General features: G+C 50.4%; 1 protein-coding gene across 1 annotated transcript in view; it reads right to left on the reverse strand.

Moving 5' to 3' along the window:
- PLXNA2 (plexin A2) overlaps positions 1 to 21634 on the reverse strand; it is a 235023-nt gene that overhangs the window by 42003 nt on the left and 171386 nt on the right. The window contains exons 14-15 of the mRNA XM_010836877.1: positions 21137 to 21233; positions 16477 to 16667 (exon numbers count right to left, since the gene is read on the reverse strand). Coding sequence (XP_010835179.1) covers positions 16477 to 16667; positions 21137 to 21233 — 288 coding nt within the window. The remainder of the gene's footprint in view (positions 1 to 16476; positions 16668 to 21136; positions 21234 to 21634) is intronic.

A 21634-nucleotide genomic window follows, 5' to 3' on the forward strand; every position in this document is an offset into this window, starting at 1 on the left:
ACAACCTTTCAGAAACACTGTGAAATGAAATCTTTCTGGAAAGCCTAAAAATATTTTGGTCTTGCAGGTAGCACGTGGGGATGGTATTATGGCTATTCCGTGATGTTGGCAGGTCCACGGGGCAGTGTCCTCCTGCTGGGAATTCACCACAGTGATCTTCAAGGGTCTGAGGCAGAGGCCTGGTCACTTGGGGACTGTCACAAATGGACATTTGTGAGCACAGAGCTGCTCAGAAGCATAAGCCAGCTTATGCTGTTTAGAGATGGGAGACTTGACAACATTATTAGCAAGCATAATCGTCTTGCATGAAGACACATCAAAGAGATGGATAGTTAGGGGTGTGGAGACCCAAGTCTGAGCCCTTCTAACCCAGGTAAGAGCTGCTGGAATCCAGACTGGGATCATCCTCACGGGTTAGGGGCAAGTGGCTGGGGAGTGCTGGGTCCCTGTGGGTCTTCCCCACACAGTACACACTATATCCTGTGCCTCCAGCACCCGGGGAGGTGGTGAAGGAGTTTGAGGGTCAGAACACTCAGCAGCCACTGTGCCCTGGGGCTTACATGGGGTGTAGCTTCCCTTTTCTTGCTTAAGACAAAACTGATGAACAAAAATCTGGATTTCCAAAACACAGATGAGGTGGTGAGAACTTGATTTGCAAGAGGATTCCCAAGGCCGCCATTACGGATGCTTTCCAAATCTATATTGTTGGCTCAGACCTCTCTCCCGAGCTCCATATCCATATATCCAATCGCTACTGGACACCTCGACTTCCACATGCATGTCCCTCAGGCACCTCAGATTTCACCACGTCTAAAAATGAACTCTTAATTTTCCCTCCCTCCACCCCCAACCTGATTGTCCTCCCAGATCCTCTTTCAAGGTTAATGGGATCACCGTGCACCCAGCTAGGATCTTGCAAGCATCTCTGTTCCCCTTCCCTCTCCTACCGTGTGTGATAAACACAGGGACCGTCAGTGCTGGCGCTCAGGTGTCTTTTGAATCCGTGCCCTGCTCCGGTGTCAGAGGAGGTGATAAGCGGATCTGTGTCCTCAATCACACTATCCTCGGTCTTCCTCCATGCGATCTGACTTCCTCGCATGGCCAGGTGGTCGTCATGGACACATACCTGATCTGGGGACTGGTCGCTTGCTCTGAAAACCTTCAACGGCTCTGGCCACTGTCCAGGCAAAGTCTCTGACTCCTGGGCTGGCCCGTCACTTTCTGATCTTAGTCACTTCAGCCACGTCAGCCCTCTCACGCTCTGTCCCCCAAGTGCTCCCCAGAGCCCAGGGGGTCCTGTCCACACAACGCACTCTAAAGCTCTCTGTGCCTTTGCCAGTGTCATTTGCTCTCCCCACTGGCTTGAAAATCAAAACGAGACAGGGTGGAGGTCTGGGCTCAGTGGAACAGAGACAGGAGTCCCATGAAACTCACCACCTGCCACCTGAGGGCTTCCAGGTGACTCTGAGAATGAGGGTCAGGGTCTGCCAAAGCCCTGTCTGCGTAGTGGTAACATCCCGGCCATCCTGCTCTCACTTCTCCCCAGGACCAAGCATGGAGGAGAGGCTCTGGAGGGGAGGCGTGGAGGAAAAGAATGGATTCTCCAGACAGGGCGTGAACAGGAGTCTTCAGGACACTGCCCCAGGCCCACCAGTGCCCCACCCTGGAGACTGCCTCCAAGACTCTGTCTTCAGTACAGTAGGGTTAGATGGCAGGGCACCCAGCATGGCACTCAGGAAGCTTGGTCCCCTTGGGAGCCACGTCTGGCTTCTCCGTGTAGGTCTACAGGGAGGCGAGTTGGTGGAGTCCCAGACTATTGCTTGTAGAGCTCCCAGGAAGGCCTTCCAGATCTGGGAGGAGGTGTGGGGCCACAGGGGAGAAAGTGCTAACCTCCTGGAGAGGTGAGGCAAAGAGAGTCCCCCCAAGGTCAGAGGGAGACCAAGAGACAGCCAGGGGAGCAGCCAGATCCATGCATCTGGTCTTCTAGTTTCGGATGGGCCCCGGGCTGCCAGCTGCGCAGGGGTGCGGAAGGAGGGCCTGATGCTCGGGCGGTGTCGGCGGCGGGAAGAGAGTGAGCTCGGGAGGGGGACAGACTCTGAATTCCAGCTTGATACTTACAAGCTAGGTAACCTTCACTCTCTGTGTTCGCATCAGAAAACAGATAACAGTGCTTGCCGCGCAGGGATGCTGTGAAGGTGAGATAAGACAACACCTGGAAACTCCCTGGTATGATGATGGTTGTGAGAGCAGGTCACGATAGTTGGCAGTTAGTTTCCTTCCTAGAGTTCCCCTGCACCTGTGTCTGCCTAGACCACAAAAACATGGGATGGTGGTGGTGGAGAGAGCCTAGAGGTGGGAGGCATCTTTCTATTTACCTGGAAAGAGGACACACGGTCCAGGGAACGCATAACTTAGACGGTGCTTGGTGGGCTGATCCAGGGCGGAGAGAGATGCTTGCGGGCTGATTGGAGAAAGCCTGAGTTTGGTGGGGGAGTGGCCGTGCCGCCCAGGGCGGGGCCTTGGTGTCCGCCGGTTCATGGCTCCCCGCAGAAGCGTGTTCGGAGCCAGACATCGCCCTTTCACCCAGAATAAATTTGGGAGGACACTGGCCCAGTCTAAAACGGCCTTCATTCTTCCCTTCTCGTCACTTCTTTGCCCCTGGCTATTGGCCATTCTGAGGCCCATGGGGCATTGCATTACGAACTCAATGGACTCTTTCAGGAAAGTAACTCTGAATGCGACACCCACGCGAACAAACGGTTTGACAGTTTGGGATGGATGTGTGTGTGCTTGTGGGTAATGGGGGTGTGGAGAGAGGCGGGAGGGAGCTGAAGTCCTGTGAAGTCAGCTGGGAAGATCTTTATACACGGACGCGTTTCAGCTCCATGCTTTGCAGCACACACCGTGGACGAGGGATCGCGGTCCACTCTCCTCTGCGGGCCCCAAGGGAGAGCCAGAAGTACGGGAGGAGCGGGGAGAGACAGAGCAGCTGCTGAGCGGGGGTGCGGGGGGCGACCGAGGGCTCCCCCACCTTCTGGGCCGGCTCTCGCTGTGTGCTCCCGTTGTCCCCTCCGCGAGCTCTGGTTCCACTCTCTTACGTACTATGCGTGCTCCCTGGGGGAGGTGGGGCGCCCGTGGCTACAGGGTCTGAAGCCCGTGTGCCTTTGACCCACGGTTCCCTCTGCCCCTCAAGCGTGATGCTAACACATGCTTTACCCATCACAGGAGGCTCTGCTAATGACACCTCCTCAGAAAGTCTTTCTCTAACCATCTCGGCAGATTTAGGAGCCCCTTTGCCTACACCCTCACTGCCATGGGTGAACACCCCTGACAGCAAGGGTCACCCTGGACTCTGTCTTTTCTCAATAAGACAATAACTATCTCGGGACAGGGACTTCCTCCATTTTTCTTAGTAACTTGACACATCACACACTGCCTGGGACACAGCAGCTGTCAAGACCTGTCCCCAGCTCTTTCTTCCTGGGAAACGCTGGGCTCAGGCAGATTCCAGGACAACCTGTGTTCTCGAATGACCGCTGCAAGGATGGAGGTAGGTGCCCAGGTGTCGCTTGGAAGTGGGGCAGTCTTTTCACATCAGAAGCATCAAGTTCTTCCTGAAATCTCGCTGACTTTAGCTCAAGCCAGTTTCTGCTGTGATTTCTCCTTCAATGGAGGACCGAACAGCTGCCTCCTCATCAAACCTCTTTCAGATACTGAAGACAGCAATTAAGTCACCCCTGGTCTGTGCTTCTGCAATTCCATCAGCCTTGCATTGGAAGCTCTTGTTTTCCAGGCCCTTTGATCATTTCAGATGTTTTTCTTTGGACCCTTGGATATCCATGAATCCTCTGAGAGTGTAAGAAAGAAATGCCAAGCAGGGTTGCGGCTTGAGCAAAGGTCTGCTGATTCGCTGCAAGGGAGGCCTGTGCCAACATCGACTTGCCCTAGCGCGGGCTCACACGCCACCGGCCAGGCGGGCCCTGGGCAAACCCCAGGGGGAGGTAATCCCTTCTCTTTCCCATATGCTTATCTTACTCCCTGGAATTCCTTTCCCCGTTTCAGTCACCTCTCACCCTACGTGTCTCTCTTCCCTAAAGGACCTTTTATGCATATGTGCTCTGTTGCTTACTCGTATCTGACTCTTTGCGACCCCACGGACTGTGGTCTGCCAGGGTCCTCTGTCCATGGGATTATCCGGGCAACAATATTGGAGTGGGTTGCCATGCCCTCCTCCAGGGGGTCTTCCTGACTCAGGGATAAAACCTGGGTCTCCTGGTTTGCAGGTGGATTCGTTACCATCTGAGCCACCAGGGAAACTCCATAGAACCCTTTAAGTGTGTTAGTCACTCAGTCGTGTCCAACTCTCTGTGCGACCCCATGGACTAGCCTGCCAGGCTCCTCTGTCCGTGGAATCCTCCAGGCAAGAATCCTGGAGTGGATAGCCATTCCTTTCTCCAGAGGACCTTCCCGACCCAGGGATAGAACCCGGGTCTCCTGCATTGCAGGCAGATTCTTTATCGTCTGAGCCACCAGGCAAGAACTGAAGAACCTTTAATTTGCGTCCTACTGAGACTTAAAGTTGTGTTATTACCTTACCTTAAGAATATTGGCTTTTTAACTGGTTGTAGAATTAAGTTTGTCTATTTGCAGGATTCAGAAAGAGAATATGGGAAACACAAGAGGGCTCAGTCCGGCAGCCCCTAAGCCCTGTCCCAGAAGCAATCACAGATCATGCCAGGATCCCGGTGTCTGGCCCCAGCCCAGGCCGTGCCCCTCATCTGCCCTCTGTAGGCCTGGATGAGCAGGCCAGCAGGCTGTGGGATGAGGCTGGCATGAATGATGGGAGGGACAAACCAGGAGACTCCTGTCTCCTGCGCATCCTCTAAAAGTCGCCAGGAATCCCTGACTTGGGGACCCACTCCCCCACCTCCTCAGACCTCACCTGCCGGCAGCCCGACCTCGCCCGCCGCACGCCCGGGCAGCCGGGCCAAGCCTGCGTTCCTGCCAGACTGTGTCATGTGTGTTTTCCACCGTGGGTGCCGTGACCTGGAAAACAGCCGCCGCGATGCTGCACTCGCCCTGATTCTTGCAGCCGCTAATTGAACAGTTCGGAGGGAACTGTGCCACAAAGCCGCCCAAGGGCGAGAGCAGATGCAGCTGATTAATTACAGCTGGGGAGCTCCGCGGGGCTGCACTGGCAGCAGAGGGAGGTGCTGGAGGCCCAGGGTCTGGGCAGCCTAGGGAGCACCGGCTGGGCCACTCCCGGACTTGGGCAGAGCCCTGGAGGCTGGAGTTGCGGCAGATGTACGGGTAGATGGTTAAGGGGTCACAGGAGAACCCCTTCGAGATGGGAGCCTCACGAACACTGGCTCCCATCCTAGAGACCCTGTCTTCTCTGTTTATATCTCCTGCCTGATAGACGTGATGGGAGATGAGACAGAAGTGGGCATCAGCTCCAGGTTACTAAAGATTCTGATAATGGTACCTACTTACCGATTTTTTCATTTATTAAGTACTTATCATGAGTCGAATTGTGCTGAGGGTCTTATATATTGGGTTTCCCCTGGTGGCTCAGATGGTAAACAATCCGCCTGCAACGTGGGAGATCTGGCTTTGACTCCTGGGTTGGGAAGATCCCCTGGAGAAGGGGGTGGCTACCCACTCCAGTATTCTGGCCTGGAGAATCCCCATGGACAGAAGAGCCTGGCAGGCTACAGTCCATGGAGTCACAAAGAGTCGGACACGACTGAGAGACTAACACTTTCACTTTCTTATATATTACATCTCACTTAGGGCTCACGACAAGCTATGAAGGAGGTGCTACCATTATTTTCACTTTATACACGCAGAATAGTGTTCTGGATAGGCGAAGGAACCGGCTCAAGGGGACAGAGTGAACGGCAGAGCCCAGCCAGGTCCACCTAACTGGTGCCTCCAGCCTCCCCAACACGCTGCCTGAGTCTCCAATGTCCTGCCAGGGCACAGCCCCAAGGCCGTCAGCTATGAGAACTCATGCCCCAGCCTCGTGAGCCCCTCTGCAGGCCCGCACACTTGCTGCCCTCCAAGGAGCTCTGGAGTTGGTTAGCCACCATTTCTCTGAACTTCTCAGCTTCCATCCTCCCCACTCTCTGGCCCTGACCCTGTGAATGCCCACACTCCCCTCAGCCTTGCCCCGGTGCCATCTCTCCCTGTGCATTCGAGTCTCCCCAAATGATGCTCTGGGTGGGGACCACTGGCTTGCTTCCCATCTCTGTAGCAGGCTTGATGACGAGTGTGGTGCCCACTCCACTCCCTCCCCCAGCCCATGGACTGACAGTTCTATTTGTCTAACTGAGCCCAGGAAAGAGATGAAGGATGCTACAGGGTCAAACATGGGAATTCCAGAGTCAAGTAGCTAGGATGAAGTCCTAGTTCTACAGCTCACTAGCAGTGTGACATTAAGAAAGGTATCACCCTTCACAGTACCTTGGTTTCCTCATCTGTAAAGTGGGGCTCATGATAATTGCTTCCACCTCATAGAAGTTGTCATAAGGTCTAAATGAGATAATATACAGACGGTGATAAGTTAGCAGTGCTAGGTCGCAGGTGAGCATTCAGTGAGTGCTAGCTATCTTTTTGCTCATTACTATTTTGTGATTAAGAAATCTCAGCAGAAGCCAGGCCAGTTGAGTTCCAAAAGAGTTCAGTTCAGTTCAGTCGCTTAGTTGTGTCAGACTCTTTGCAACCCCATGGACTGCAGCACGCCAGGCCTCCCTGACCATCACCAACTCCCGGAGTTTGCTCAAACTCATGTCCATTAAGTTGGTGATGCCATCCAACCATCTCATCCTCTGTTGTCCCCTCTTTCTCCTGCCTTCAATCTTTCCCAGCATCAGGGTCTTTTCAAATGAGTCAGTTCTTTGCATCAGGTGGCCAAAGTAGTGGAGTTTCAGCTTCAGCATCAGTCCTTCCAGTGAATATTCAGGCCTGATTTCCTTTAGGATGGACTGGTTGCCTCTCCTTGCAGTCCAAGGGATTCTCAAAAGTCTTCTCTAACATCACAGTTCAAAAGCATAAATTCTTCAGCACTCAGCTTTTTTTATAGTCCAACTCTCATATGCATACATGACTACTGTTTTCTCCCAAGGAGGAAGCGTCTTTTAATTTCATGGCTGCAGTCACCATCTGCGATGAAAATGGAGCCCCCCAAAATAAAGTCTCTCACTGTTTCCATTGTTTCCCCATCTACTTGCTATGAAGTGATGGGACCCGATGCCATGATCTTAGTTTTCTGAATGTTGAGTTGTAAGTCAACATTTTCAGTCTGCTCTTTCACTTTCATCCAGAGGCTCTTTAGTTCCTCTTCACTTTCTGCCATAAGGGTGGTGTCATCTGCGTATCTGAAGTTATTGATATTTCTCCCGGCAATCTTAATTCTAGCTTGTGCTTCATCTAGCCCAGCATTTCACATGATGTACTCTGCATATACGGAGAAGGCAATGGCAACCCACTCCAGTACTCTTGCCTGGAAAATCCTATGGACAGAGGAGCCTGGTAGGCTGCAGTCCATAGGGTTACCAGGAGTCAGACACAACTAAGCGACTTCACTTTCACTTTTCACTTTCATGCATTGGAGAAGGAAATGGCAACCCACTCCAGTGTTCTTGCCTGGAGAATCCCAGGGACGGGGGAGCCTGGTGGGCTGCTGTCTATGGGGTCACACAGAGTCAGACCAACTGAAGTGACTTAGCAGCAGCAGCAGCAGCACTCTGCATATAAGTTAAATAAGCAGGGTGACAATACACAGCCTTGACCCAGAAGCAAAACAATGAACTCCACAGAACCTCAGAAATACTCAGAAATTACGGGCATCCTACACCTCAAAGCATTGGTTCCGTTCAGTTCAGTCACTCAGTTGCGTCCGACTCTTTTCGACCCCATGGACCACAGCACGCCAGGCCACCCTCTCTATCACCAACTCCCGGAGCTTTCTCAAACTCAAGTTTATCATGTCAGTGATGCCATCCAACCATCTCATCCTCTGTCATCCCTGTCTCCTCCCGCCTTCAATCTTTCCCAGCATTGGGGTCTTTTCAAATGAGTCAGTTCTTTGCATCAAGTGGCCAAAGTATTAGCTTCAGCATCAGTCCTTCCAATGAATATTCAGAACTGATTTCTTTTAGGATGGACTGGTTGGATCTCCTTGCCATCCAAGGGACACTCAAGAGTCTCCTCCAACACCACAGTTCAAAACCATCAATTCTTGGGTGATCAGCTTTCTTTATGGTCCAACTCTCACATCCATAGCTTTGACTAGGTGGACCTTTGTCAGCAAAGTAATATTTCTGATTTTTAATATAATGTCTAGGTTTTCACAGCTTTTATTCCAAGGAGGAAGCATCTTTTAATTTCATGACTGCAGTCCATCTGCAGTGATTTTGGAGCCCCTCAAAATAAAGTCTGTTACTCTTTCCATTGTTTCCCCACCTATTTGCCATGAAGTGATGGGACCGGATGCCATGATCTTCATTTTCTGAATGTTGAGTTTTAAGCCAGCTTTTTTCACTCTCCTCTTTCACTTTCATCAAGGGGCCCTTTAATTCCTCTTTGCCTTCCGCTATAAGATTGGTGTCATCTGCATATCTGAGGTTATTGATATTTCTCCCAAAGTGGCTTCATGTTTACAAGTGTCCCACGCAAGTGGATCCTTTGGGTATTGTTCTTGGTGGGGCTCAGGGCAAGGGGAGAGAGCCAAGTTGTAGCAGGGGAAAGCCAGGTGTGGAGACTGCCCAGCACGGCGTTGGCTGCCTCTCTGACGGACCTGTGGGGCTCTTGCCATGTCTGCAGCAGGCTGTCAGCACCCTAGACTGTGTTCTTAAGAGGAGATGGGAAAGGAGAATTCAGAGCCTCCCAGCAGAGCCAAGGGTGTGGGTCCAGGGGAGTCACTCGGGTGGAGCATCCCCAGTGGATGGGCACACTTTGTATCGAAAGCTCCTGTGTCTGAGGTTGGAATCAGGAGGGCTCTGCCCCCTCATCAGGACAGGCCAGGGAGGACACTTGTGGGTAGCACGGAGACAGTTAATCTTCTCCTGACTAACCCACTTACTCCTTTCCTGTTGCTTAGAGTTTTCCTGACTTGAGAGGGCAGTGATGCCAACATTGTGTCCGAAAATTCTGACCCCAGCCTGGCTCCCCAAGGCACCTGGATGCTGAATCCAAGATAGCAGACTGTCACGTCCTTTTCCACCCTCGCGTGTCTGTGTGGGTGTGGACGTGGGCGTGCGTGTGCTCGAGCAAGCGTGAGCACACTCTTCACGGCAGAGCCCAGCCAAAGAGCTCTGCAGGCATCCATAGCATCGGCAACACCAGCTTTCTACCCAGCACGGATCCTTGCTGGCTCTGTCTTAGCTGATAGTACATTCAAAACCTAATTGTTATCTCAGCAGAGTAACTCCATTATTCATCCTGACACCATCCCCCGTTAGCTGTTTGTTGCAGTGATGTTATATTAATGAGGCCTGCAAATAAATGAACGGGAGATCAGAGGGCTGACTTGTTTCTCAGGAAAGCTGGCTGACTTATTTATTTATTTGTTGGGAACTTTGCAGCGAGTCACTCTCACCCTGGGCAGGTGGCTCTTGTCTTTTCCCACGGAAACTCACTGTAGCCTTATAGATAAATACTTCCAAGTATCCAGCTTGCCACACAGTTTCACACAAGCATTTGCAACTGAGAGAATCCAGGAAAAAGATCTGCTTTAAAATGTTAGGGCAAACGGAGAGCGGGAGGAATCAAGAGCAATGGATCATCTCAAACTTCTAGCGCATCAAGAATTATTTATGCCTGGTTTCGGAGGGCAGTGCTGGCAGTTTTCAACTGGTTTTCTTTCCCGGTTACATGTACCTAAGATAATGTGGAACAGAATGGATATTCCCTAACGGTGGTTTAGCGAGGCGTGGGGAGTTACTGAAGTTGACAACTTTATACGGAAAAGCTACAAAGTGGTTAATGGAGAGACCACTGCAAAACCAGTTCTCCTAGGATCTGGCATCAGTGTGACCTTACTGGACAGTGTGGCAGGGGACTTCAGAGGTACACAGGAGTGTCTCCTGGTACCCAAATGGTGTAGGCTCCTGATCACTCACTGAGACGCCAACACGGGGGATTTGTCCCTTGCATCCTAAGCCTGCTTTGCCTTTATTTCACCCTGATCTCCATTCTCACCTGCAGACATGAACTGCCTGGGCCCCAGCCTTTGGGCTTTCCCATCAACTGAGATGCTTGTGAGAGCAGCTTTCACTGTGACCATCATCCCATTCATAGACACCGACCAGAAGCCAACCGAACAGTCTGATAGCTTTAAGGACCACAGGTAATTGAAGTAACACCTCCCCTGGATGTACAAGAAGTGATCGCCTTACACTGAAAAGTGCCCCCAATGTTCTACCGTTCTTCTCCCCACTGATAGAAGTAAGTGTGAACTTAATTCTCTTTAGGAAGACAGGGGACGGTTATTTTAAGGCTTTAAAGAGTAGCCAATGTCCCCCGTTTGTCCGTATCTCCTGACACTGACCAAGGGGACTCGGATCCTGGGCTCAGATGTTTTGGGGGTGGGGTGAAGTGGGAAAGTGCACAGCCAGGGAATACTTCTCTATCCCTCTGGCCAAGAGAAGGAGCATCAAAAGGTGGGGCAAGTCTGCATTCTGGAGTCAAGAAGCACCAGTGAATTTGTCTTGCCACTAACCAGATGTGTGACTTTGGGCAAATTATTTACTCCCCTAAGCACTGTTTCCCTGGCTCTTAAATGGAGATAATTACAGTCATCTTGCAGGATTGTAATAGGAAGGAGCAGGTACGCAGAATCTATGGGTTCTGGCACATAGTAGTGTCTGGTTAAAGAAAAGCTATTATTAGTAAGACTCCCGGAACTACGAGTGTGACTCATCTGTTCAGGTCCTTGGCCTGACTGGTGTTCTTGTTAGGTGTGGAGCTCTAGGTCCTTGCTGCAGTCCTCTTTCCTAATAGCAGGCAGCTGCAAAGGGTTACAAATTACAAATCTCTGTCTGAAGCCCTTTGGGAGAAGTAGAGCAGCCTGCAGGGCAAGCAGGTCCCAGCCTCTTCCAGGTGGCCAGTGTTCAGGGACAGGCTGGCTGTATCGCCCGGCCACCCAACTCAGGACTAATTTATTCACGTAATAACTTCTAACCTAATCATGCCTGAATCAATTCCTTAGAACCACAGCACCTCCTCTTTTTGCTTAGAATATTCTGTTGTGGGAATTTGTGTTGAATTTTATCCCCCACAAATTCACATGTTGAATCCCTAACTCCCATCACCTCAGAATAAGACCTTATTTGGAGATAGGGTCTTTACAGAGATAATCACATTAAAAATGAGGTCATCAGTGTGGGCCCTAATCAAATATGACTGGGATTCTTATTTTAAAAAATTGGAGACAGACATGCACACAGGTAGAACACCTTGGTGATATGAAGGCTGAGGTCAGGGAGCTGCTTCCACAAGCCGAAGAATGCCAAATACTGCCCCAAACCACCAGAAACCAAGAGAAAGGCTCGAACACATTCTCCTCACAGCCCTTATAGCATGAACCAACCCACTGAAAGCCGGATGTCAGACTTCGGCCTCCAGAACTGAGAAAGCAAATTTCTGTTTTTTAAGGTCCCCAGCGGAGTCTGATCCCTGCAGCCCTAGCAGACCAATGCACTTGCTTGGACTGGAGACCTCTTTGACAGGTGCTCCAATACCTCTTGGCCCTTCCCAAAGTTTTCTCCCAAGAAGCTCTTCCATTGGCCCGTTCTGCTGGGCGCTGCCCACTCACAGTCTCTCTGGGCTTTGCTTTCTCTCTAGGGGATAGCTCCTAACATCCTCCACTGTGATGTCCTGGTGGGTCCCTGAGGCACACGCTGGGGAGGAACAGAAGCGTGCTTTCCAAACCTCCACGCGTCATCTCCTGTTCTGGGGCCTGAACAGGTGACACGTGTGCAGACGCCCAGGATGACAGCTGGAGTGGGAACAGCCTGGAATGCCTCCCGCGGGGGACAGCGTCATTATCACACCAAGGGCTGGCTGAGAGGGGGCAGACGGTGAGTCCTGAGGGGGTCCTAACCTGAAGTCGAGGCAAACTGGGAAATTCAATCGGCTGGAAGATGTGTCCTACATGGAGCTGCCACAGGAGATGGGTCTCTAGGGGAGGGCTTGGTTGCCATGGAGACAGCTGGGTTAGGAGGGGTTAAGGAAGAGCACAGCTGTTCAGCCAACTAAGCTTCAGCTCACTCCTGTTCCTTTGAGGTCAGCTCACTGATTGCCCTGCCCCCGCAGGCAAGACAGCCCCATTCCAGTCCCTGCTGGTTTCCAGCAGTGGACATCCTGCTGCTCCCAGGAACCACCTTGGGCCATCTCCTCCCTCAGGAAGGATCTTTGTGGTCAATGGCTCCTGTTTACACGTGGGCACGTCCTGAGGGGCTATACAGTTTTGAAGATAAGGGAGGGTCAGAGACGAGAGGGAGGTTTGTGAAAAAGAGCACAGAGCTTGTAGAATTCCGATTGTTAAAAAAAAAAAAAAAGATCTAGGCCAACATCAAGGAATTAGCCAAGAAAGCCCAGGTAAAGGAAATGAGTTGACTCTTCTTGAAAGTTACTTTTAACAAATCACACGTTCTTGGGAACAGATGCCGCCGAAATGAGGTGGTGCTCTTCTCAGTTCGTGCTACAGAGGTTGGTTCTCTTGATTACTGGTGATGCTAACTTTGATCACTTGGTTAAGATACCTTAAGCCTTTAACCACCCGTCCACCAGGCTTCTTCACTGTAAAGCGTGTACGAAAGTACTCTGCACCATTCTTGTTGTAATGAACACAGGTCGTGTGGGGAGAGAGCTTGAGGCTCTGTCAGCATCCCATTTCTCACCGTTCTTTGCTAATTTTGCTCATTTTAGCCTTCATTGGACATTCCTGCCTGAAACAAAGATTACTGTGAACTTTGCTAAGTGGTGATATTTCTGTTTCCCTAAAGTCCTTCTATTTTTAGGACTTGGGATTCTAGAATAAAGAGGAGCTTCCTCTCTCCCACATTGTTTATTTATATCAATAAGGACCACACATTCTTCTATTATTTTCTTGCATCAAGTACATTAGGATGATTATTTATTTTCTTGCTCACATTGCTGCAGATTTGGACACTGGGGCTAAATCAAGTCGGCTCATGTGCCCTTTTGACGTGAAACTACAGCTGTTTTAGTGTTGTCACTTGAATTTAATCACGAGAAAACCGTCAGACAAATCCTAATTGAAAGGCATCCTACAAAATAATGGTCACGAAAGACAAAGACTGGGGATGCGGGCGCTGGGCAGTCGTGATGACGAATGCCGCACGTGGTCTGGATTGGAGTCTGGGCCAGAAAAAGGGCGTCATCGGGACGACTGGGAAATGTGAAGAAGACATGTATATTGGACGGCGTTATTCCATCACTGTTAATTTCCTAAGTCTGATCATTGTTCTGTGGTTATGTAAGATGCTAATTTTGGAGAATCTGGGTGAAGAGTATATGAAAGTTCTTTGTACTATTTTTGCACCTTTTTATCAGTCTGAAATTATCTCAAACATGCAAAGTTTAAAAAGTGAAAAATGGCTTTTGTAAGGAGAGGAGGCTTGGTTGGGGGTTGGGGGTGCAGACTGAACGCGGGTAGAAGGTTCCTGCTCTGGCTTCTCCCACCCACGTGTCCGGTCCAGAGTGCCTGCCGTCCCTGGAGTGGCTGGAGACACCGTGTGGGTTTGTCTCTCTCCCCTGATGCTCTTTCTTTGTCTACAGCCTCTACTTGAAAAACACCAACAGGAGAGACCCCACTGCTCAGGGCCTCCACTTCCTGCTGCTACGTTCACTGGGAAAATCAATTACCGCCTAATTACCTCAGGGGGTTAATTAGCATCGCATAGCCTGGGTGTCCTGGGGAACAGAGCAGCCTGTCAGTCCCCGGTCAGTGAGCAGGGGCGTGGGGGCAGAGGTCTCTCTGGAGAAGCCTGCCTTCAGGCGGGGCTGGGGCGCAGTCAGGGTTGGCAAGGGTGAGAGGGCTGATGGAAACGGGTGCCTCCTGTCTGATCCGAGCGTCCCTGGACCGCAGGTGCGGAAGCAGAGAGACGAACCACAGCCGCAGCAGGAAGAATTATAGGATGGAGCAAATTCTCAGGGCAGCCGCTGCTGGAAATCACTAGAATCAGGGAGAAGGCACGGAGCCCTGAGCGGCTCAGGGAGCTAGTCTGGGGCAGAGGCCGGGGCGCCACCAGCAGTCCCAGTGAGCACTTTGCCGGTGAGATGAGGGCATAGGAGAGAGTCAGTAGGCACTGCCAGCGGGCATGGCCAAGAGAAGATTGGGATTGTAGAAGCCTGGTCTTTGAAGGGCAGAGTCCACACCCTCATAGCACCTTCCTACAGGGATGAATGAGAACCTGGGTAGAGGGACACACGCTCCTCCAGCACCTCACTGTCCCTGGGATTCACAGCCCTGTGGATGCACAGCATCTGGTCTGTACACCCTAGGAAGGCTGGATGTGAGGGATGGGAAGCCCACTTCCTTTTTACTGTACCATCATACAAAAAAAGGATTTTATTTTGGGAGATAGATTTCTAATTTACGGCAGGTTTTACTTCCAGAAATAAAACCCCCAAACAACACAATCTCATTCAATCTTAAAGGCTGGCACGCTGAGCAAGGAATGTCCTTTTCAGTGTCGGGTTCCAGGGCTCTGCCTTTTGGTAAGCTTTCAGCCACCAAATCATCCACAGTAACATGTTCTAGTCTTTTTTCTTTAATTACCTCTAGCGCAAAAGCAAAAAGCAAATCACATCATTTAAAGTCATGATCTTTACAGTATGCCTTCTGCTGATCCTTCCAGCCAACATTCAATTAATTTAGGTCTCAGCAGCCCTTTGAGGCGTTCTCTTTCTCCAGTTTCTATCAACTTTTGCTTCATTGATGCTTTCTACTGAGCATCTTTGTTCATCTTGCTAACCACACTCTTCGGCTGCCCGGACCTAGACCCTCAGTCGAAGCCCGCTTCTTGTTTAATATTACTTGGGCAAATCATAGACACTTTAAAAATGTTCTTACAATTAAATATATCTGAGCTGAAATATAAGCTCTGCCATTGTGAACTTGGACAATTCCATCACTCAGAGCCACGTTTTCTTCCTCTGTAAAACGGAGGTGAGCATTTTGGCTTCTCATGGAGTTTATGAGGGCTAGATGAGACAGTGCCAAGCACACCAAAGAAATATCTGCTCCCTCTTCAAATATCTCATGGTAGGTTAACAATACTCATTTGATCTCGAGGCTTCTTTCTTCTTTTTTTTTTTTAAACTGATCTGAAGCTGCAAATTGGTCACAGGGATGTTCCATTAGTTTCCCAATACTCTGTGACACAGGTGAGAGCCAGACTTGGCTTAGAGCCAGACTTGGCTTGCTTTGGCCAGAAATGGGAAAATGAGGCAGGAAAAGGGACAGTGCAGCTGCTCAGGGAAGAAGCAGAAAAGGAGCAGCTGCTCCTGCTTTCTTCTTTTCTTTTTTAAAATTTTTCTGCCAAACTGCATGGCTTGTGCGATCTTTGTTCCCCAACCAGGGCTAGAACCCGGTCCATGGCAGCAAAAGGCCAAGTGTAACCCACTGGACCAGCAGAGACCTCCCTGCTCCTGCTTTCTTAGACTTGCAAATCACAGTGGTACCTGCCCTGGCTGATATTCCTAGTCATCTTGAGGAATGTGTAATTAGTTTCAAAGTGCAAGCGACAGTCGGTGAGTAGGGAACAGTAAAGAGTGATGAGCTCCTAAGGCAACCAGAGTTAAATGCAACTACTCCTCTCCCCAGCCATTCAAACCCCAAGCAGCTGCGTATTCATTCACATCATCTCTTCATCTTCCTTTGCAACTGACTATTCAGGAAACATCATTTTTTCCCTCCTCAGGATAATTAGTTACCTATTTCTTTCCATTAAAATGCACAAACAAATTCGGACAGAAAGGAAACCCGGGGAAACGGCGCGGTGGCTCATGCAGTGCCTGCCTTCGCTTTCTCCTTCCATTTTCAACTTTGCAACTCTGGGCTAATTGCAGCCCCTGACATCACATTTCTGCTGAGAAAAGCTGAGCCTGTTTTTTCTGAAATGTTCACCCACCATCCAGCCAATTTCTCATCCCCACCTGGCAAAGCTGGGCTGGCAGGCAGGCTGGGCTGGCTCTGCCTCCTTGGCGCACACATGCACACTGAGGCACACGCATGGCTGTGCACGTGCATGAGGACACACTCCCACACACTTGTCACTTATGGCTGCACACGGGCCATCGGGACACCCGTGAGAGGCGTTACCTGCTCTCGCATTAACCTCACTCTACATCAAGCATTCTTTCATAAAGGCTCAGTTCCCCGTGCCCTGGGGGAGGGTCAGCTCCCAGCCATTCCGTCCCACTCTGGGAACCTGGGGGGCTTACCTCGGTGATCTGAGGGTTGGAGCACTTGACGTTGTGGCTGGACCAGTCGAGCCAGGGGCTGGAGGAGCTGCTGCAGTGCTGCTGAAGGGTGCATCTGCGCTCGCCGCTGCCCCAGCCACACTCAAACTTCCGGTCGGCCTTGAGGCAGAGGCCGCAGCTCTCCCGCTGGGCTGCACACTTGTAGAGGTGGACTGCAGAGGGAGGGCGGGGCGGTCAACAGGGAGCCGCAGAGGGCTCCTCACTGCTCACCCCCTTCTTGCGAGCGTGATAGAAACCGCCCCGTCCACGGATAACACCAATGATTGTCATTATCCTTGCAAAGAATAATTGACGGGGAATAATAAATTGAGGCTCTTAGCAGTTGTTTAAAGGCACGACAGAAAATATTATTATTTAAGAATTCTGGCTCTAGATTAAGTTGGATCAGGGCTTTTCTTGTGGCTTCAGCACTTCCTAGCGATGTGACAAAGAATTTAAATTCTTTGAGTATCTAGTCTGTAACACTCGGGGATCAGTTAGTTCAGTCAGTTCAGTTCTGATCAGTTCAGTTGAGTTGCTCAGTCGTGTCTGACTCTTTGAGACCCCATGGACTGCAGCACACCAGGCCTCCCTATCCATCACCAGCTCCCGGAGTTTACTCAAACTCACGTCTGTTGAGTCGATGATGCCATCCAACCACCTCAGCCTCAGTCATCCCCTTCTCCTCCTGCCTTCAATCTTTCCCAGCATCATCATTTTCAAATGAGTCAGTTCCTTGCATCAGGTGGCCAAAGTACTGGAGTTTCAGCTTCAGCATCAGCCCTTCCAATGAATATTCAGGACTGATTTCCTTTAGGATGGACTGGTTGGATCTCCTTGCAGTCCAAGGAACTCTCAAGAGTCTTCTCCAACACCACAGTTCAAAAGCATCAATTCTTCGGCACTCAGCTTTCTTTATAGTCCAACTCTCACATCCATATATGACTACTGGAAAAACCACAGCCTTGACTACACAGATCTTTGTTGGCAAAGTAATGTCTCTGCTTTTTAATATGCTGTCTAGGTTGGTCATAACTTTTCTTCCAAGGAGCAGACATCTTTTAATTTCAAGGCTGCAGTCACCATCTGCAGTGATTTTGGAGCCCCCCAAAATAAAGTCTGTCACAGTTTCCACTGTTTCCCCATCTATTTGCCAAGAAGTGATGGGACCAGATGCCACGATCTTAGTTTTCTGAATGTTGAGTTTTAAGCCAACTTTTTCACTCTCCTCTTTCAATTTCATCCAGAGGCTCTTTAGTTCTTCTTTGCTTTCTGCCATAAGTGTGGTGTCATCTGAATATCTGAGGTTATTGCTATTTCTCCTGGCAATCTTGATTCCAGCTTGTGCTTCATCCAGCCCAGCATTTCCCATGATGTACTCTGCATATAAGTTAAATAAGCATGGTGACAATATACAGCCTTGACGTACTCCTTTCCTGATTTTGAACCAGTCTGTTGTTCCATGTCAAGTTCTAAGTGTTGCTTCTTGACCTGGATACAGATTTCTCAGGAGGCAGGTGAGGTGGTCTGGAATTCTCTTCTCTTTAAGGATTTTCTACAGTTTGTTGTGATCCACACAATAATCACTGTTTTTCGTGAGGTTTGAATGAGATGTGGTATTCAGTGATTGACACGGTGTCCGCAACAGAGCCTAGCTCTATACATACTTACTATCTTTTCTTTCAACTCAAGCTACATTCTTGGATGTGGTATTCAGTGACTGACACGGTGTCCGCAGCATAGCCTAGTTCTATACTTACTATCTTTTCTTTCAACTCAGGCTACATTCTTGCGCTGCTGCCTCTATTTCTGACACATATGGGCCTCTTGAAAGAGGTCAGGACTGATTCCCCATTTCAGGCAAAAATGAAGCTCAAAGAGAGAGGTAGGGACTCTCAGAATTTAAAGGTTAGAGCCCCAAGCTGGAACACACTCGCTGTGCTGCTAGAACGCAGGTCCCGAGAGGAGAGGGGTACACAGGGGGACCTGGTGGGTCTGAGAGATGCTGGCTGGGCTTTCAAGAGAGGCCACGTGCCCGGCGGCGTGGAGACAGAGCTAGCGCATAAGGAAAGAGGGTCGGCACAGTCTTGTGGATGGAGAGAACATCCCGAAAGAGGACAAACTGGCTACTTTTGGGGTCTGCAGATGCTCTTGGTTTTGTCTCTTCCGCACTTAGAAGCCCTGGATGGGCCAGTGGCAGAACAGTTTTGTGAGCCCGAGGCTTGGTTGTTGTCTGCTACTGTTTTGAATTCAGAGTCCCAGGAGGAATTCTCCAGAAGGGGGATACTGGGAAAGCCCTTTCTCAGTTCTTCTGGTCAAGCACGCATGAGCTCGCAGGCCCCTGGGCAGCGTGCGTCTGGAGGCCAGGGACAGGTCCCAGGGGAGGCGCATTTTTTTATCCTTCCATGGGTTTATTCTTCCCTTTTATTCTCATCCTGTTCCTCTGCTCTGTCAAGCATTCCTCAATCCCAGCTACAGAGACTACATTGAAACATCCTGATCCTATGGTTTCTTATGGTACAGGGCAGGAAATGGGAATCTTAAAATGAACAGGTCGACACTGCATTTATTAACATGCATGAATGGTCCCCATCTAATTCCTCATTTGATCCTCACGATGGCCCCCCGCTGCCCAGATAGAGAACTTGGGACACACAGAGGAGCGGTAATTAGTGTGAGTTCATCTAGCTACCAGTGAAAAAGGCAGGATTCGAACCCCAGTTTGTTGGATTATGGAATCCTAGTCCTTTGCACCAACACAATGCATTAGCCTCCAGGGACAGCGAGGCTCTGGGTGGGAGGTGAGTGTGAAGACACCATGGCCTATGCATTCAAGGAGCTGCTTAAAAGTTGTTGGGTGTCACAAGGGAGGATTCTGATACAAGAGCTTGGATGTGGCCATTTTTTTTCTCTAAAACTCCAGGTGCAAAGGCAACCTCCGGGAACTAAGCCCAGATTCTCAGCAGGCGAAATGTCTATCTCCTAGCACTGGGAAAGTTTGGCCTGGGTATGAGGAGAAATAGAAGAAGAATCTCCCAGCCTGGGCTCTGATTTCGATGGCAGCATCCAGCACAGGGATGGCAGCGCCTGGAGGAGATGCTGAAGCACTCACAGGTCCTCCTGAGGCCTTGGTCCCTCTCTCTGTGCCCCTGGGGTGACCTCAGCCTGAAGGACAGGCTTGTGAAAACCCTAGCTAATTGAAACGTGACATGTGGCTCACGGCCCTGGGTCAGAGGACAGGGTTCTGGGGGAGGAAGTTTCACATCTCACAGTGGCCTGAGCCATGGGAGGAAGGACAGTGCCTTGGTTAAGCACGTGAGCTCCAAAATGAGACTGTCTGGGTTCAAATCCTGTCTCTTATTATTTGACTCTTGGTCCATTTCTTTCTTTTTTCAACTTCATTGAGGTGTAACTGACAAAAAAAAAATTGTATAATATTTAAAGTGATAATTTGATATACTACAGAGCGAAAAGATTTCTCCCATCTTGTTAATTAGTAGATGTTAAGAACACACAAATGTTAAGAACATTTAAGTTCTGCTCTCTTAGCAAACTCCAGTTCCATAACACAGTGATATGAACCATAGTCACCATGCTATAATTAGATTCTTATTCATCTTAGGGCTGGAAGTTTGTACCCTTTTACCAACTTCTCCCTATTTCTCCAACCTTCAACCTCTTTTCTATTCTGTTTCTGATGAGTTGGGACTTTCCCCTCCCAGATTCCACATATAAGTTATCCTACACAGTCTTTGTCTTAAAAACATGGAACACTTGGTGAGCTGGCGTCACTTTGTGCAGGGGTCAGGCTGGTCTCCACCTTGTTCCAATTTTAGTGTCCGTGTTGCCAAAGCCAGCAGTCTTGGTCTCCCTCTTAGCTTCTTTGGGTCTTGGTTCCCTTATTTATAAAATGAAGATAATGCTAGGGCATCCTTCTCAGTGTTACAATGATTAGGACAAAAAAAAAAAATCCTAAATAAATCACTCAGTGAGTGCCTAGCCAGGGTGCTCATCAAACTGGAGTCACTTCAGTCACTCTGGAGCGCTGGGAGGAATGCTGTACGGAGGGCAGCCGACCTGGCACCCAGGAGGACCTCCACGTGGGTCTGCAGGACCAGAATGAGGCCACCTCATGGAACGCCCCCTCCCGCATCAGCCTAGCTCCTTCCTGAGGTTTCTCGCAACAGCCGTGCCCTGGAGTCAGCCAGCTGGACCCTCCCACCCACCTCAGGACCAGGGGAGCAGATTGACAAGCCTTCTTTGTACAGCGGCTGAGGCCAAAGACAGGAGAACCAGGACCTCATTGGGAATAATATCTCCATTTCCAGGGAAACCGGCAGGACGTTCCTGCCTGCTGTTCTCCTGGTCAGGTTCCACAGACACTTCAAAGTCTTCGGGAGCCAGAGGAACAGGTGATGAGCCGGCAGCCGCCCGGCGGATGCTCTGGTTGTAATAAAACACGGTTCCCAACAGGACTCCTTTGATGACGCCAAATGTTGCTTTGGGGGCCTCTGAAGAGTTCCGCGGACAGGGGGAGTATATTATTCATGGCACCGTGGCCGGCCGGCTCTGATCCCTCCAGCCCCGGTCTTTCCCGGGGGTCGCGGAAAGACCAAAACTTGACCCGGAAGTAGCCGCCTACCTTTCAGGTCCTGAGGGTTGTCGATGATGAAATTGCCATTCCACACCACGGCAAAGTCCACGGCCAGGTTGCTGATGTCCATGCCGTCGTACTGGTACTGCGGGGAGAGGGGCGGGGCACACGTTCACGAGGAATTCTATCCCGGGGGTCAGGGTGCTGCTGGCATCCCAGGGGGCCAGGAAGCAAACCAGGGGCTCGGGTTCCCTCTGGGATGAGAGAGGAGCAGATGGAGAGACAGGAGCCCCAGGCGCGCTCACATCATCCCTACAGTGCCTCCCTCCGACTCCCAGTCACTGGCGCCAACAGGATCCCGCTCAGACCCCTTTGCTGGCATTTAAAACCTCCTATAATCCAGTCCAGGCTTAGTTCTCCAACCTTCGCTTCCACTGCTTTCCTCCAGAAACCTCTGGAGCCCCTGTTTCCGAGGAAACTCTCCTAAGCCCCTCGCTGCACCCGTTCGGTTCACACCTCACAAGGAAAGCCTCTCCTCTCCCGACA

The sequence above is a fragment of the Bison bison genome, unplaced genomic scaffold (genome assembly GCF_000754665.1).
Source record: "Bison bison bison isolate TAMUID 2011002044 unplaced genomic scaffold, Bison_UMD1.0 scf7180017864067, whole genome shotgun sequence".
In the NCBI taxonomy this organism is placed as follows: Eukaryota; Metazoa; Chordata; class Mammalia; order Artiodactyla; family Bovidae; genus Bison; species Bison bison.